General features: G+C 43.6%; 1 protein-coding gene across 1 annotated transcript; it reads right to left on the bottom strand.

The window, feature by feature from the left end:
* Positions 1-2,904: 2,904 nt before the first annotated feature.
* LOC147634563 (uncharacterized protein At2g34160-like) lies at positions 2,905-15,599 on the bottom strand. Its single transcript, XM_086803676.1, has 5 exons — positions 15,375-15,599; positions 14,256-14,304; positions 13,508-13,570; positions 3,482-3,546; positions 2,905-3,243 (listed from the first exon to the last, which is right to left on the bottom strand). The coding sequence occupies exons 1-5, from the start codon at positions 15,498-15,500 to the stop codon at positions 3,151-3,153; spliced, it is 396 nt and encodes a 131-aa protein (XP_086659802.1). The 5' UTR covers positions 15,501-15,599; the 3' UTR covers positions 2,905-3,150.
* Between the last annotated feature and the right edge of the window lie 1,108 nt (positions 15,600-16,707).

Genomic DNA, 16,707 nt, shown 5'->3' with positions numbered 1-16,707 from the left:
TGGTCCACTGGCTACACATGTGCCGATTCCATCTCTCTAGAGGCCAAGCTAGAGGGCATGCATAATCTGCACTAGATAATCCTCTCCTTCCCCAAGATCATCTTTCATGTCATAAGGGCTACAACCCTTAGTGTCTTTGAGTCCACAAGGCCCCTTTCACACACAAAAATCTCAAGGTGTGACAACACCATCCCCCCCTTCCCCTTCCCCTTCCCCCCCCCCCCCCCCGCCCCCCCCTCCCCGCCTCCCCCATCACGCCTTCTTAAAAGTTGTTTGCAACTTTAAGCATAAAGCCGTATATTGAAGATATATCATGTCCCATCAAGTGTGGGCGAGACAAGACAATCTTGTAAATCCAATATAATTGAAAGAATATGTATCCCATATAAATGGGCGAGACTAATCAATCCTATAATACAAATATCAAATCATGTCCCATGAAATGTGGGCAAGAATCAATCCCCAAAAATCCAAGCCAAGAAAAGATTCCACCAATGGGTGAGACTAATCGGTCCCATATCCAAATCATGTCTCAAATAAATGGATGAGACTATTCAATTCCCATAAATCTAAGCAAAGAAAATGTTCCACCAATGGTCAATACGGACGTACGCATAAAATCTCCAAGCCTCCCGGAACGCCATACTATAGATCAAGGCATAGACAATGTCCCCAAGCCAACCAAATCCAACCTACTCACCCTTAGCAATTAACATAAGTCCTCTTCCAACAAGGTGTCAGTCCACATGACCCCTTGTCGTAGACATAAGTTCCTTGCCACTTGCACCCTGTGTTGGGACACCCCTTTGGAAGAGAGGTGGACTCAAGTGCACTCTTACCACTTGCACTCCACACCTCGGAGGAGAGGTGTGCAAGTTTGAAACATAAGATAAGAATCACTCACATGCATAGATATCATGGTGCTCCATAAGCATTTCTGCTACACATCATTTATAGGCATTTCAGCCACTAAGATAACTCCAAAGAAAATCCTCAACCCATAAAACAATTTAGTTCATAAATCCATCATATCTCGGTAAAAGGAGCCATACAGCAATGAAATATATAGAAATCCTTAAAACCATAAATCCCAAGAAATAACAATCATATATATGTGCCTAACCATCATATACATATATAAATCTCAAGCAAAGGATGTTCCATAAATATGATCCATAATCCTTGGACAGATCCATATGAACCCATATAAACTAGGCTACTCTCAGCCTTTAATAGTGTTTCCTCGATATCATGAATAGATTTGAATCTAATCGCTTGAATAACAAAATTTTAGTTATTCAACCATTGAAGCAATGTGTCACGCTACGAGCAAGCATTTCTAGAGAAATGGTCGAATATGGGTAAGAATCTTCAAGGCAAACAACACCACAATTTTCTCCTTGTACAGGCATAAAAGGGTTGGGTGTTAAAAAACACAAGATTCCAAAAATGAAGCCAATACATAGGACTTTGCAACTTAAAGTATACTGCCCTTTTGTTTGCTAGGTTTGATCTTGTGACCTATGGGTTATGGACCCACCATGCTCCCACAGTCAAAAGATATATATATACATATTGGTATCCCTTAAGCTTGATAAAATGATCCCATGATACCAATAAATCAATAGACTAGGTTGTCATGCTTTTAACGCATGACTACTCCCACAAGTGTATAGGCTGGCCGTATTTAATTACAATAACAAGCAGTGTTTTTTCCCTCAATAGGGTCGTCTTCACACGAGTATAAAAGAGCTAGAGCTATGATACCAATGAAATGCACTTGAGCAGCACCTACAGGATTTCAGACACTTTGAATCATTAATATCATTAGATGCTTCAAATATGATGGTCACCGCCTTAAAACACATTCATATAATCACCATCCACACTCCATTTGCACAGAAACCATAATAATTGAAAAATAACGATCCACAATGTTAAAAATATAAACTCAGCAATTGTGAGACCGACCAGGGCCGAAATGGGCTGACCCACCCTTCGGATAAAATTATATTTGGTAATAAAATTATCAGGCACTTGCTACCATTGCTTTAAAGCATGTTCACATAGCATCTTCTCCCATTAAATAGAGAGGAATGATCTCCCGTGCATTTAAGTGGTCCACTGGCCATTCATGTCCCGAATCTATCTTTCCAGCACCCAAACTATAGGGCACGCATAATCTGTAGTGGATAACCCTCCCATTCCCAAAGCTCATCTTCAATGTCCCAGGAGCTACAATCCTCTGCTCTCCTGTAGTCCACCACACCTCTTTCACACTAGAAATTGTCCAAGTTGGTGACATGGTGTCTGTAGGGTGTCCACGTCTGCATGCAATCTCTCTTATGTGGACAAAAGGTGTCCACTCAAATATCAGGCTATTACTTCATCATTTGAAACCCCCCCCCCCCCCCCCCCCCCCCCGCCCCCAAAAGAAGGGATATATGCAGTGGTTGATCATTTTTTCGGAAAATAGTTAATTGGGTTGTGTTCCTCTCAGCCAACCAATGGCACCCTTTGCAAGGATCATGCCTATCCGCATGGTTTAAGCAGCGACCTTCCTTGGCCAAAAAAAACACTGCATACCAAAACTCTAGATCGTATGTTCACATTCTGCTTTAAAAGCCATTGTGTCCTGACCCTGCACTGCAGATGATTGAGCTCATTATGCTCATGATTTTCTACGGGTCCAAATGTGCCAATCCTACTTAAATGAAATGGCCTCTCTTGCTCTTTGCACCTTGTGTTTCACATCAAAAGCTCCCACAGCTGAGCAGCTATGGCGGTTGGGTAGCATCCATTCCTTAGCCATGGAAGGGAAATCATGCCCTACTCAGTTCCATAGGCAGGAGTAGTCTGCTGTTAGGACCCTAGGATTATGAAAACAAGATCATACATGAGTAGTTTGCAGGAGTCGTCTGCTGTTAGGACCCTAGCATTATGAAAACAAGAGCATACATGATAATATCCAGTTTGCAAATATTTAATCGAATGGCAGAGAGGAGATTAACAAGATAAAACTGACTAAGCACTATGAGCTAGCACTCCATAGAAACCTTTAAAAAAATTCTTGATTCCACTCTATGGTCCTGAATGGTCTTATACACCGTTCCCTTGCACAAGGGGAAATTCTTGTGCGCCTGCAGGCTACTACTCATACTGATCGGTTGCCCCATTCTCCTCATTGGCCGCGGCAGCCATAATCTCATCAAACTGCTCCGATTTCTTCAAAGTTATCTCCATCTGAAAACCAATGTCATGAGAACACATTTTCCTGGCCAAGTACATCCTTGAATAAAATCTTTTAGTAAAATAAAATTTGAAGAAATAGCATGTCTGGTTACACAACAGTGAGTGCCCGTCAGGGATGGACAAAAAAGACACTTCTTGCCAGTCCAGCTCCAAACCCATCCCATAGGCAGGGAAGCCTGTGCAACCAACCTAAAAGCTGTACAAATGCCATGCAACACTTTCATCTCACCTTTGGCTTTTGCACTGTTCGACCACGCATCTCATCTCCTATGTCTATGGTTGATGTATATATCTCTGCAAAGTGGTGTGTATGTTGATATATTATTAAAAAAACCCTTTGTTTACGAGCACCTAATGGTGACAACATGAAATGAATGAGCATGCATTGTGTAATAGGATTGACCCGTAAGATCTTAATAATTCACTTCATCAAAAAATACACGATGCAAATATAATATGCAAGGATAACTTGCCATGTGCCTGTATGTGCACTGTGTGGAGGCTCAGTAACCCTCCCTGTCCTGAGATTTGATGTGCACACAATCAAACAAATATCAACTACCGGAAATTAGCTTTCAATGTAAAGGCTAACTGTTCCCCTATTCTCTCCTGACAAACATGTCACATGTGCGGAAGCTTGGGTGCCTTCTTTCAGCCCTAGTAACTGAACAGGAGCCTTGATACCAGTCGCCAACAAAGACAGAGAGAGAAGAGAGAGAGATCTGTATTTTCAGTATATTGAATAGTACAAAAAGTGTCAAATATGACTGTACAAATCTGTGGCCTTTGGCCTTCCAAAAGGAGAATCTAAAGACCTCCAAGACTAATTCTTGACCTGCCCCAAGAATGGGGTCAGAAGAAAGGAATGATTCTGGCCTATAGCCTTTTATACACTCTTGGAAGCTCGTTTTATAGGCTTATGGAGCTGGCTGACTGCTGTTCGGCCAGCTCCATGAACACATAAATTCATATATGCTGCCAACCTGAAGTGAAATACCCAATATGCCTGGCTGACTTGATCCTGGTCCAAAGGGAAGCTTGTCAAGGACTTGCTACTGCCCTAAACTATTGTTTATCTGCTGTCCACTCCAGGGATTAGCCTTAAGATCAGCCATGTCCATGTGTGCATAACATCCCCTCTTGATGATGGGATTCCAACCTTTGACCTTGGAAGACTATCATCATCCCTTTGTCTCTTCATGGACTCCAAAACTTGTCATTCTTCCTTACTGGTGAGCTTTTTGCTGAAAACCTTGCCTTGTCTCTGATTCCACTCCAGTTGTAGTGTTGAGAACTACGCATCTCTTCCACTTTGTCCCCTTGCCTTCATGCCTTGTCCCTGAACACTACAATGGTCTTCTTCCCAAGGTTGATCTCATGGCATCCTTGTTCCACCCCCTTTGGAACCGTTTCCCAAGAGCCTTCTTTGGTATGCCCCATAGTCACAAAAAAAACATGTTTCACACCAACGAAACCTCTGAAACGTTTTGTGGCGAAACGTATCTACGAAACGTGCGAAACTCCTCGTTTCACCCAACTCCAGAAATGCCCGTTTTTTCACCCGTTTGTGTCACAAAATCCCCTACAGCTTCTATTTTTTTTATACTGTTCATGTGTGGCATGTGGAGCCTGACATGACATGGTGTAGCCGGACATGGTGTGTCTGTGTGGCATATGGAGCCTGACATGACAGTACATGTATGGCTGGTGTAGCCTGACATGATAGTACATGTGTGGCTTGTGGGGCCTGACATGGTGTACATGTATGGCCATGAAGCCTAACATGATGAAAGTCTCTGGGACTAGCTATCCTGGAGATCTTGTGTATTTATGTTCTGGGAAGGTTCCGGAAGGATCATGAGCCCTGGACATTTTATCGGATACAACTAAGCAGATGGGTGTTTCTTCCAATATAATTGCACTCGTGTGTGCATGACTTTTATTTTATCTTTGGATGACTTGTCTTGTTTGCTTGGACAATGCCTGAGATTTCTGCCTGTGTTGTCCATGGGGCCGGGGACGCCTGGGCACCTTGTGGACGTGTATGTGCACACCTGTTTGGGACTGACAGGCGGTCTACATGTGTTTTGCAGGTAGTAAGTATTCCCAAAAACTCAATTTACAGCTTTATGAGTTCACATGTTAATAATTATGGGTGCAGGTTCACACTGACTTATAAGTGACCGGACAACTTATAAGTGAGTACACATTGAGCAGGGCTTATTTAATACACATGGCAGCCAAAGACCGGGCACTGGACATTATTTGGACTCCCTTCATGTAGGCGCCCCTTTCAGGACCAGAAAAGCACACGTGCGGGCTATTTTCAGCAGGGAAGCCTCCAATATTAACAAAAACTCCAAATTGAGGGGGGGGGGGGGGGGGGGCGCATGCTTTTCAAGAGTGCATGAGGGCTGGTCGGCTGGTTGTCAGCCTGTTGGCAAGTTTCTACAGCCATCCATCGTGACTGAAGTTCACCGGATGCATGGGAGAAGCTGGCCGACTCTTGCTGCATGTTCTCCACTGCTGGGCGGCTGATTTACAGCTGGAATAGAGGCTGGACAGAGGTTAAGAATAGGGAGGAAGAGCTGGTCGTGGGCTTCTTAACAGTTTTCCTTCCGATCGGAGGTTTGTAGGCTTGTGCACAACTGCTGGTCGCTTTCTTCTGTGGCTACTGAGGGCTGGTAGCCTGGTTGACTGCTGAAAACAGCCTTTGAGGGCTGGTCGACTTACCCTATGAACCAGACAGAAAGAAGATGAAGATGTTGAGTTGTCCCGGGCTGATGTGGGAGTGCTATGGGCTGTCCATAGTTGTCTTGCATGTGCTTGATGCCGGGAATGCTCACTTGTGCTGAGAATTGTCAGCAAATTCAAATTATGTGATGTATTCTTGTTTTCATATTGTATTGGAAGAAACAGGTGCAGCCACTGGTGAACCTTGGGCACCCACATAAGTTGTATCGGAAGCAAACTCCTTTTTGGTAATCTAACCATAAAGGGAGGGGAGAGGAGTCAGCCCATCTTTTGGCCCTACTGTGGTGTATTGTGCAGAGTCGTCATCTTGTTTTATCTGCCATGCATGTGTATTTTCAGATTTCATGATTGATTAGATTTTCCGTGTTTAATTACCCCTTCCGTTTACAGTTTGCGCGTTCTATCATATGTGCGGCGTGTTTTTTTCCAGTTAGCTTTGTGTGCGTTTTTTATTGGCTGCGCTCACTTCTCCATGAGCTTCACGTCGACGGTCGCCTGCAGCCACCAGCTTGACTGTAGCTTGCTTCTCCTCTTCCTCTTCCTTCATTGCTCCTTCTCTTCACCGCTCCTTCTCTTCCTCTTCTCTCCTTCCTTCACCTCTCCTTCTCCTCCCTCTCTTCTCCTTCCTTCCCCTCTTCTTCTCCTTCCTCTCCTCCCTTCTTCCTCCTACCTTCTTCTCCTTCCTTCCCCTCTTCTATTTCTTCTTCCTACCTGCTGCTTTTTCTTCTTCCTACCTTCTTCTCCTTCCTTCACCTCTTCTGCTCCTTCCTCCCTTCTCCTCGTCTTCTCTCCTTCCCTTCCCTTTTCTTCTCCTTCCTCAATTCTCCCATCTCCTTTTTTCCCTAATTTCAAAATTCCTCTTCTTAACCCTATTCTTAAATTCTATAATGCCTTGCCACAACAAAAAGGACAATACCCGCAATGTGTGGAATGACACTCTATTCATCCACAGGTAGGGGACCTCGGGCTCCAGATGTGCAGTGTGCAAGTTGTGTGGAGATGTCTTGCAGGGTAGTAGCACCCGTGCAAGAGCTCACTTCGCATGGGAGGACAAGCAAGGATCACACGGATGCTATCGTGTGAGTGAGGCTAATTTTTTTGCTCATGGTGGTTTGGAGCGAACATGGCAGGAAGTGCTCCCACTCTTGCGCCCTTCACTACCCTGAGAGCACATCGAGGAGTTGCTAGAAGAATCCAAGCAATTCGAAGCCTTAGAGCAAAGTGCAAGAGGAGGCGGGCAACCATCGGTCCCAAGCTCACGAGTCACAACCACCAAGCTCTTCAAATGTTGGTGCTATGAGCTCCCAACCACCAAGTACATCAAACGTGCGGCTACGGCGGATTCTCCTCTTATGGGTGGGTCTCTATCAAACATCCCCATAGATTAAAATCAAGAGACACATGTTTCCATGCCTTCTAGCACACCGCCCACACAAGTCTATACAAAGAAGAGGGATACAGAACTTGTGCATGGTACTCAAACTACTCTTGCATCACTATACGCCCCAAAGCTCAAGCAAGAGGCACAAATTGCAGAGCAACAATTTTCTTACCAATGTAATCTTCCCTTTAGCATTGCTCGTGTGCCCTCATACCATAAGTTTTACAATGCTTTAGTTTTGGCGGCTGCGGGTAAGAGCTACCGACATGCATCGCGTCAACTCAAAGTCCTTGAGAACAACACACTTGACCGCTCAAGTGAACCAAATCAAACAAGAGCATGTTGGCAAAGATATGGATGCTCTATCATGGAGTGACCTAGTAAGTCACAACTCTCAAATGGTCCCTTGCTTTGATCTTTTGATGCATTCTAAATCATAATTTGAGACTTGTATTATATTGTTGTCTATTGAATATTTACATAATCGATTTGTTTGTCTAATGTGCAATGTAGAAAAGGTGGCATATGATCAATATCTTGGTCTCTTCTTGTGCCAGTACGACATTAGTGCGAGTTGTTGATGCCTCGGCTTGGGGTTTGCGCATCATAGGGGAGTGGATATATGAGCACATTTAGCAATCTATAGAGAAGGTTGGGCCACAACATGTATACCATTGTATGGACACCATGTGCCTCCCACTCCCTTGACTTCATGATGCAAGATATTGCAAAGCTTGAGTGGGTTGACCTGGTGTTAGAAAAGGCTTTGTGCATCATCACGTTCATCACTCGAAAGCCTCAAGCTTTGTCACTATTTAGAGGCCTATGTCAGTATGACCTCGTGAAGCCAGCAAAGACACGGTTTGGGTATTTTTTAGTGCTTCAGAGGTATGTAACATTTAGACATGTCACGTTTCTAATTTGTACATAGTACTTACAAGCATGATGCATCCTAAATTCGTATGCTCCTTACTCATATGACAATGGACATAGCCTCAATGCTCATACAAATTTAATGTTTATGTACAATGCCTTTCAAGATGGTTCAAAGTAGACTCTTTTCACTGATTGGTATGTAGTGAAGAGTGGTGTAGGTGGACCGGAAGCCGAAAGTCGGAGGCCCAAAATATCACTACTTATATTTATATTTCAAGTAATGATTTTTGGGACGAGGCGGAAGCCATAAAACCACGAGGGGTGTATGATGAGCTTGGTATACCACTACATGCAACGCCTGGGGCAATGCATGACCACGTGCAAAGCTTTGCCACTTGAGAGAGAGGTGCTTTTTACTTAGAAGTTAGTACTTACTACTATGATCTATCATGTAATCATGAGTCTTGATGAGCGTTAAAACATAAATTGGGCAATTGCTAATGCATGACTACATGCTGGGTTTCGGATCTCTCTGGGACTTGGAACGAGAGGTGGATTTGGTTTCATAAACCAATCCACATGGTTGCTTACATGCTTCATCCTCTTTTCAAGGATGCAAATCATTGGCATGATAGAAAGCTGGTTTGCGGGTGGACATCTTATTTGGATAGAGTATATGCTACAGAGGAGTAGTCCATGTAAGTATTAAGTATAAGCTTGTTACTTACAAGACTTGTCTCTTGAGTGTGCAAAGTAACAAGTACTAATAACTATTCACTTATATATTTGGTTTGTGCACTTTGAATAGCATTGAGGAATAGTCACTTCTCTTCTCTCAATATCGTGACCAATTCACACGGGAGATCGCTATGAGAGAGGAGCAAAGACGTCATGCTGTCTCATGGTGGGAAATCAATGGGCGATTCTATCACCATTTGGTCCATCTCCATTTTTGGAGCCACTTCTATGGGATTGTCACTCGATAGAGCGGCGAGATCTGTACCATGTTCACATGTGTCCAGGCCAATGTCCCATGTGAAAGGGTCAGTCATCTTGTGTCTCACGGACGATAACAAGTTTTGTGCCACCCGTATGTGACCAGTATTGTGCCATATGGACGGGAGCCTGTTTGCTGCCACCCGTATATGACCAAGATTTCATCTTACCCATGGGACTGTCACTCCATGGTAGGATTGATATTTGTGCCGAGCTTTGTCTATGGGATTGTCACTCCATAGGAAGGCCCGTGCTAGGATTTGTGTTTTGCCTATGGGACTGTCACTCCATAGGAAGACCAGGACTTCATATTTCTGTCGCGCCAGTTTTGTGCCCAACAAGAAATTCTTGTATAAGTTTCATGAAAGGGAGATTTCGTCCATTACATGTGCACATACATTCATGTTTGCATGCATAAACTTGTTTTCGCATGACTTGTTTTCGTGTGTTTGCCTGCTATGACGTGCCAATACACTGGACGGGAACGCCGCCAGTGTACCGTGGATGTGCTATCTGCTGATGAGTTGATGTGGCGTGTGAACAGGTGGTAAGTATTGCCTTTTTGATGGAAAAAGGAGGCAACTACCACTCGCCTTGCTGCTGCCCTATATCCGCCTCCAACCCACCTTGCAAGTGCTGCTTTGTACCTGCCTCCAGCTCCAGCCCCACTGCTGCCCTATACCCGACTCCAACCCACTAGCTGCTACTGCAGCTCTGTACCCGCCTCCAACCCACTGGCTGTTGCTGTAGCTCTGTACCCGCCTGTGACTGCCCTATAACCACCTACAACACCTGATGCTGCCAGCATTGTATCCGCCTCCAGCTCTAGCCCGCCTGGTTGCTGTCTACTAGGGTACCCGCCTCCTGCAGCACTGTACTCGCCTCTGTACCAGCTACCTGTTGCTGCCGTGTACTTTCTCCAGTACCCGCCTAGTGGTTGCTCCAATACCCATCTGTGGTGGCTGCTCCTGCCAGTACCAACCTGTGGCTGTTGCTACCCTTGTGTTCGTCATCAGCACATGCCGACTATGGATGTCTGCACCTGACTACAGCACTTGTTGCTGCTGTCCTGTATCCGCCTACAGCACCTGCTGTGATTGCTCTGTACCCCTACAGCACCTGCTGTGGCTGCTCCAGTACCTGCCTATGGTGGCTGCTCTTGCCAGTACCAACGTGTGGCTGTTGCTACCCTTGTGTTTGTCATCAGTACACGCCAACTACGACTGTCTGCACCGACCACGATTACATTGAAGGGAGGAACAGTCTCCTCACCTTACATTCCAATTTGAGTCTTTATCAGGTACTTGTTTCTGTATTTCAAATTCAGAAAATATTAAATTTAAATGTTGTTATTCCAAGTCTTGTGTAGGCAAGTATTACCACCAGTTACCTTCACCATGGAAGGCCATCGGGATGGTGATTTTTCCTGTGAGTACCCTGACCGCGCCCTCACATTCAAAGAAGCCAATGAAAATCATTGGGGTGCGAGAAAAACTGGGAGCAAAGCTTACTTGGGAGCACCAGGTATCACTCCCTCCGCGGTTTCACCCTGCTAGGCATTGGTACGGGCGTGCCTGTTGGTGCACGGTCCCGGAAGACTAGTGAGGGGCGGGTGTTCACCTAGTGAAGGTGGGAGACTGCCTGTGATTTGGTCTACTCTGACAACCGATTCTTCATCAACAGAAATCTTAATGTTTTTCAGTTGTATTTACTCCATGTTATGGAGAAATCTGGCCTTGGGACAGTTGAATAGTTGTACATATAAATACTCCAAGAAATACAATATGTATTGAAGGGGGGGACGATCCTTTCTGGCCCCCGTGATGGTGTCAAGTGTTCTTTGTCATTTCCAGTTTTAATGTTGCAAGTATTGTCCATTGTTTGTATAAGTTAAGTGAGCTAAATGTGGGAGATGGTTGTTAGGGTTAGGGTTTTGGAAGGCACATCAACAGGAGGCGTGAGAGAGAGAGAGAGAAACACGTTTGCTCATATGATGATGATAATAAAAAGAAGTACAATAGCCACATATAAAAGATGTGACCTAAAGTGTGTTCACATGGTCCGGCCATAAACTGTGCCAGGTGGACCAAACCACTTATAAACCACTATAAGTGAAACTAAGCTAAATTGGGGGAAAAAAAATCCACTAACTAAAGTAAAAAGTACCCCAGTGACCTACTGATGATCACTAGCACTCCCCTTGGTGCATACACAGCATAAAACCCAACAAACCCCCCTGGAGTGATATGTGATCACTGTACATCATCTACCAAAAGGAAACAAATTCAAAGCAGTGCGGAATGCTTCGAATTTCGGACGTGGTAGTGCCTTGGTGAAGATGTCTGCCACATTCTGATCTGTAGGGCAGTAAATCAGACTGATATCACCTGCCTGGAGTCTCTCCCGAACAAAGTGATAGTGAATCTCAATGTGTTTCGTGCGAGCATGAAACACAGGATTCCTGGCCACGGCAATGGTACTCTGACTATCAGTATAGATAGGTGTAGGCTCCTCCACTGAAATATCCATATCAGTCATAAGACGACGTAGCCATACACACTCAACGGTAGTAGTGTAGGCTGCTCTGTACTCTGCCTCACAAGACGAAGTGGCCACTGTGGTCTATTTCTTGCTTAGCCAAGAAATACATGAAGAGCCAAGAAAGAAACAATTTCTCCTAGTGGAATGTCTAGTATCAAAGTCACCAGCCCAATCTGAATCGCTGTAAGCATATAGCTGCATGTCACCCCCTTCAGGATAAAGCAATCCAAGAGACAAGGTACCCTGCAAATACCGAAATACACGCTTCACAGCTTGCCAATGTGACAATCGCGGGCTGTGCATGAATCTGCTCAACCCGACATACTGAATATCTAGCCGTGTAGTACATAAGTAAATAAGGCACCCAACAGCTTGAGCATATACAGTGGCATCAAATAAAATACTGTCATCTTGTAGTGACAGTTTCATCCCAGGCTCCATAAGAGTGCTGATAGGCTTGCAATCCTGAAATTTGAACTTCTCCAGAAGTTTAGCAACATACCGAGATTGCAACAACCCAATGCCTCTGTTATCTTGCACAAACTGTATGCCCAAATAGTAGTGTACGAGCCCCAAATTAGACATGGCAAATGTCTGTTGCAGTATCTCTTTAAAAGCTGCAATTTTGTCATCATTTGATCCCATGAGCAAAAGATCATCTACATAAAGACCGATGACCAACAGATCTTTCTCTTCTTTCTTTACATACAAAGTGTCTTCTGATGGACTGTTCACAAAGCCTTGAGTGAGCAGGAAAGCATCTATCTTTGCATACCAAGCTCGTGGAGCTTGTTTCAAACCATACAAGGCCTTTTTCAGCCTGCATACTTTCCCTTCATGACCATGTTCTGCAAAACCTATGGGCTGATGTACATAAACTTCCTCCTCGAGGTCCCCATGTAGGAAAGCAGTCTTGATGTCCAACTTATGGAGGGAGAGAGATAGCTGTATTTTCATTATATTGTATAGTACAAAAAGTGCCAAATATGACTCTGCAAATCTGTGGCCTTCCAAAAGGAAAATCTACAGACCTCTAGGACAGATTCTTGAGCTGGCCTACCCTTTTATAGGCTCTTGGAAGCCCTTCCAACTCGCCAACTGCTGGTCACATAAATTCATATATGTTGCCAACCTGAAGTGAAATACCCCATATGCCTGGTTGACTTGATCCTGGTCCAAAAGGAAGCCTTCCAGTGCCTGTCAAGGACTTGCTACCCCATATGACTCTACAAATCTGTGGCCTTTGGCCTTCCAAAAGGAAAATCTAAAGACCTCTAGGACAGATTCTTGACCTGTCCCAAGAATGGGGTCATAAGGACTCCCAAAAATGGGTGTTTCAAGAATTCCTAACCTGGAGACCTTACATTTTGGAGTGCCGCCCATAGCTGCCATATGTATAATATCATAAGCACATATTTAGCATTGGCATCTTAAGTATGTACTATGCATGTTGTTGTTTGGGATTATTCCATCCACTCTCTGCATTGGAATCCCTTACATTGACCTTGTGCACCAACCATTGCCTAGGTTTCATTCTCATAACATTTGTTTCAGAGTGGATCCTAAGGGGCTTCTACTTACAAATATCCTAAGGGGCTTCTACTTACAAATATGTACTTAAGGTGCCTTTTGACATTTTACATATTATCCAGACTCAAAATTATGATACTTGGGCCTTAAAAACAGGATTACAAAGACATGTCTTACTCTTCACAACAGCTAGCCCATTGTTCTTCAATATCTCCACCACCGTAACAACCGTTGAAATTGCTGCGAAAAAGAAAACATTTCAAAGCAAAGTCTTCTTAGCAACCCTACCTGCAAAGATCATGCAATTGCATTTGCAACAAAATCAATAGCGCTCTCTCTCTCTCTCTCTCTCTCTCTCTCTCTCTCTCTCTCTCTCTACACGATATACATTTTTCAGTATTTTCCAGTATTTTCTACTCAGTATCATCTCAGAGTATTACAGTTCTGTTCTTATAACTGTAGGACAATCAGTTTATTGTACTTTTTAGTCTCATTTAGTTGTTCTCTTCGATGAGACACCAACTTCAGATGTCCTCTCAGTTTTGGTCTCATAGGCCACTACGGCCTCTTAGAGACGTTAATATATCATTTCATTTCTCTCTCTCTCACACATACATCTGTGGAGCGGATATGCCAGTTTGGAACAAGATGAACAAATGGTGACAGACTTTCCTTTATCCATGCACTTAAATAATAGGGGGTACGAAGGGCATGCCAGTTCAGAACATGAAAAGAGGGCCATTTTCTGTCAGCTGACTGCATACATACCGAGGCTACACCAGTTCAAAATTCGACAGAAGGCAGACAGACTCTCTTATGGCTCGGCCATGCACGTAGCATCATAGGGGGTAGACAACTGTGGATTGGACAAATCTTGCATATTGAAAAACTTGACAAGTCATTAAGGAGCCATGAAGCAGCTTACCCATTCCTAATGCAGAGAGTTCCACTTCCTCATATTGTTGCATGAACCTCTGCAAGCACCAGTTGACAGGTCCTTTACTTTTGTTTTGCAATATAAAAAATACATAAAACCAACTCTACTTCGGAAAATCACCCAAGAAAATAAAATTACACTAACCATTGTAGTATCAACTCATCGTGCTATAAGTGTGAATCAAGAAAAGACGCATGAATACAGCACACAACCCTCCTCATGACAAACTTTGGCTTTTCCCCCAGTTTTCATTTTAATGGCTCACCCTACAAAGAAAGACTTTTGTACACACCTTTCTAAGTCTTAAGTTGGCTAAGATTATTGTCGTAGTCCGACACACCCTTATAGGCTAAAACCCCAAGTAAAATGACAATTTCTTCTTTATGTATAAAGGGTAAACATTCTTTTCATCCGATGGGCATTACAACACTCAAAGATGGTGGAATGGCTCAAGCTCAATGTTTGTCATAGCTACGCGAAAATGTAGCTGCTGAACCTCCATGCCACAGCATGGTGCTGCCCTTCTTCTGCTTCCCAATGCACAATGTCCTTGCTACCAAGGCAGAGTGTTTTTCTATGGGCAAAGCTCTGTACCCTATCCCCTAAAGGTAATGGTCAAAAGCTTCTATACCTTGTGAGCCTTGGCCTTCTTTTACTGGTCCTGCTTCCCTCTTTCCAATTAATGCTGAATTGCTGAATTCTAACTATATGCTGCTGATTCTCCTTGCTCCATAGGCTGTAAACGCTGAGAGGACTGGAGGAACATCAAGTTCCAAGCATGTGGAGGGTCTATGATACCCAGAACTCAACATGTCTTTGTCTTGCAAGCCCATTCCTCACTCTGCTTGTAGCCGCACAGAAAGAAAACCCAGTGATACCAATACATCTCGATAAGTTTTCTCGCCCCCATGTAATAGATAACACATGAAGCATGCCGTAGCTAAATAACTAAATAAGTGAATGGATAATTAAAATCTCAATATATGAATTGAAAAAAGTGACTAAATGTATAGTCAAAATTTTCATAAAAATGCAGGTAAGAAAAGGGCCTGCAGAAAAACCTTCACTTCAGAGCTTCTCGCGGGGAGGATTGGAGGGTAGAGGTACCTTGGATAGGTTGACGTAGAAGAAGAGGGGCTTTTTGGTGTTGGACACTTGGATTTTGTTCTTCCTGGCGTTATCTCCTGTCTCCTGATGCTGTTGCTCGCCCCCACCGTTGTTAGGCTGCGCCATGATTCCAAGCTCCTGGCAACACGAGAGAGAGAGAGAGAGAGAGAGAGAGAGACGTGTGTGTGTGAAGGAGACGCACCGTGCGAGTGGGTTTTTGTTCTAGGTTTATGATTTGGACACGTTGACGTCTTAATTTAATAGGGTCCTCGGCTGGTTTTCCTACCCATATTATTAGTTAACCGTGATATATATAATAATATATTGGCCTAGCGTGTTAATTAATTAGCGTCCTTACGGGCGCTAATAATTATTAGCGCCCTAAGGTGAAAACCTTAAGGAGCACACAAAGCTCTCAAAAAAGTCACGCAAGGCCCAAATTTTTTTTAAAAAAATCATCACATCGAAGGATTTTTTTAAAAATCGTCTACTCACAGTTGTGCATGTGCAACGAAGGATTTTTTTTATCTCTCATGGTCGTCGTGCTCTCTCTCTCTCTCTCTCTCTCTCTCTCTCTCTCTCTCGGGGCCTTTCGCCCAGATGAAAAAGGTAGCTAGGCAATTGTTATACTTTGCGTGAGGCGGTTGTAGGACGAGTTGAGAACATTCTAGATTTTTTTCCTTTTTTTTAAAAGTCCCTTTACACACTTCACCTCACTAAGGTTTCTAACCCAAATATCAATTAATTAAGCCTTAAGGCCCTCTTCCCTAACTAATTAATTAATGTGAATGAGAATTTTGGACCCATATATTATTGGGTTACAAACGTTTTTTACTTTAATTAATTAGCTGAGAGAGAAAGAACCTTAGACAAGTGTATTTTAAACCTTTAGCTATACTGCGAAGCAAAACCTTATAAGAATGGTGAAAGCTCTAGATACTTTGAGGCAGTTACGAGGGTTGAAGCTCACTTATAAAGTGTCAAGCTAGAGGAAAGCATGTGAGGTTGTTTGCCTTCAAGTGTGAGAGAGAGAGAGAGAGAGAGAGAGAGAGAGAGAGAGAGAGGGAGCTGTAATGTTGCATATGGTTATCAATGACAAAGAGAGACAATTTGCAAAATTAAAAAAATGTGTAAAAACTTAGGTTCAGACCTTAGCTTGTGTGATTAATTAATCAGGCCCCGGTAGGGCCTGATTAATTAATCAATGAATATGTCATTGGATACACTTACTGCACGTGAACATATTCTATGGCTTTATTCATTTTGATAATAACGTGCAACAAGTGTATCACCCTAATCATCATACACTCGTCAAGATGAGGGTAGAGAACAT

The sequence above is a fragment of the Cibotium barometz genome, chromosome 10 (assembly GCF_041138505.1).
Source record: "Cibotium barometz isolate CiBa-2024 chromosome 10, ASM4113850v1, whole genome shotgun sequence".
Taxonomy (NCBI): Eukaryota; Viridiplantae; Streptophyta; class Polypodiopsida; order Cyatheales; family Cibotiaceae; genus Cibotium; species Cibotium barometz.
The sequence above is the reverse complement of the archived record's forward strand: the minus strand, read 5'-3'. Positions and strand labels throughout refer to the sequence as shown.

Bases quoted from the DNA above. Each gene is read 5' to 3' on its own strand.
- LOC147634563 (XM_086803676.1), bottom strand. From the start codon at position 15,500: ATGGCGCAGCCTAACAACGGTGGGGGCGAGCAACAGCATCAGGAGACA. The intron at 3,547-13,507 runs GTAAGACATGTC...ACCACTTTGCAG, and splicing joins TGGGCTAGCTGTTGTGAAGA to AGATATATACATCAACCATA. The intron at 3,244-3,481 runs GTGAGATGAAAG...ATTGGTTTTCAG, and splicing joins GAACAGTGCAAAAGCCAAAG to ATGGAGATAACTTTGAAGAA.